The 1,021-nt window shown below is 37.0% G+C and overlaps 1 protein-coding gene across 1 annotated transcript; it reads left to right on the top strand.

The window, feature by feature from the left end:
• The first annotated feature begins 450 nt into the window (after nt 1-450).
• On the top strand, nt 451-885 carry LOC119593534 (crustacyanin-A1 subunit-like). The gene is made up of 2 exons (XM_037942497.1): nt 451-570; nt 724-885. The coding sequence occupies exons 1-2, from the start codon at nt 451-453 to the stop codon at nt 883-885; spliced, it is 282 nt and encodes a 93-aa protein (XP_037798425.1).
• The last annotated feature ends 136 nt before the right edge of the window (nt 886-1,021 follow it).

The following is a 1,021-nucleotide window of genomic DNA, read 5'->3' as shown; positions in this document are numbered from 1 at the left end:
TATAACCTAAGGAATTATTTCCAGTTTCGCTTTTTAATTTTGCTTTTCTGCTTTCTATATCACTATTTGAAAAAATGTACATGCTTTTAATTTGGTGATATATGCTTGCATAAATGCATACACGTGTGTATTTATGTATTTACACATTATGTTTTTATTTGAACTAGAGATCACAGCGTTCTTTAATATATCATATATTGAAACGTATCGGAAGCATCTGAAATAGTGTCTACTACTACTACTGCACCCACACACGCATGTAAGTGCATTTACATTTATGGATTAAACATTCTCCTGATGGTACATGGTACGAAATTATTCTCACAAACCCATTCGAATTGACTATACAGTGCTTCTGCAACGAACTTGGCTTTTCATTTACAGACGTTTTAGGAAATGCTATAAAACGCATGAAATTTTTTTTATCGTGCATAAATTAAATATGTACAGATGAAACCAGGTCCGTCAGGTACTTATGCTAATGGAAACGCAATTACACGTAAAGGTCAGGTTCTGCCGAATCGTTTCGAACATCTTTTCGCGGACTACGAAACATATCAATATTCACAAGTAATTTTTGTATGTAAGTAGACATGGAATGGATATGTATAAGTTATATAAGGAAATATATTTGACTAACGATACAGTTACCCTCTTCCCAGCCTAGATTGCTCCTTACGTGATTCTGAACACTAACTTCGAGAACTTTCCTTGCATGTAAAGCTGCGCCGGCCACAACTGCAGTTCTTCGCCTTCATCTTCTCCCGCTCACCAAGTCTCGCTGAAAGATATTACAGGCGTTGTGAGGCCGCCTTCATGAGCATCGGTGTTGACCCCTCTCACTTCACGAAGACAACACAGGATGCATCCTCCTCTCAAGTATAGGTCTTGGTAGAAAAACAATGATGCAGACACACTGTGTATGGATACCTTATGAAATAAACACTTGCACGTTTCCTCTCATTACATGAATGCCCAAATCACCAATACTGATAAAGTACATTACCAAAATCAAGAAATA

This window comes from Penaeus monodon, chromosome 32, assembly GCF_015228065.2.
Source record: "Penaeus monodon isolate SGIC_2016 chromosome 32, NSTDA_Pmon_1, whole genome shotgun sequence".
Classification (NCBI taxonomy): Eukaryota; Metazoa; Arthropoda; class Malacostraca; order Decapoda; family Penaeidae; genus Penaeus; species Penaeus monodon.
The sequence above is the reverse complement of the archived record's forward strand: the minus strand, read 5'-3'. Positions and strand labels throughout refer to the sequence as shown.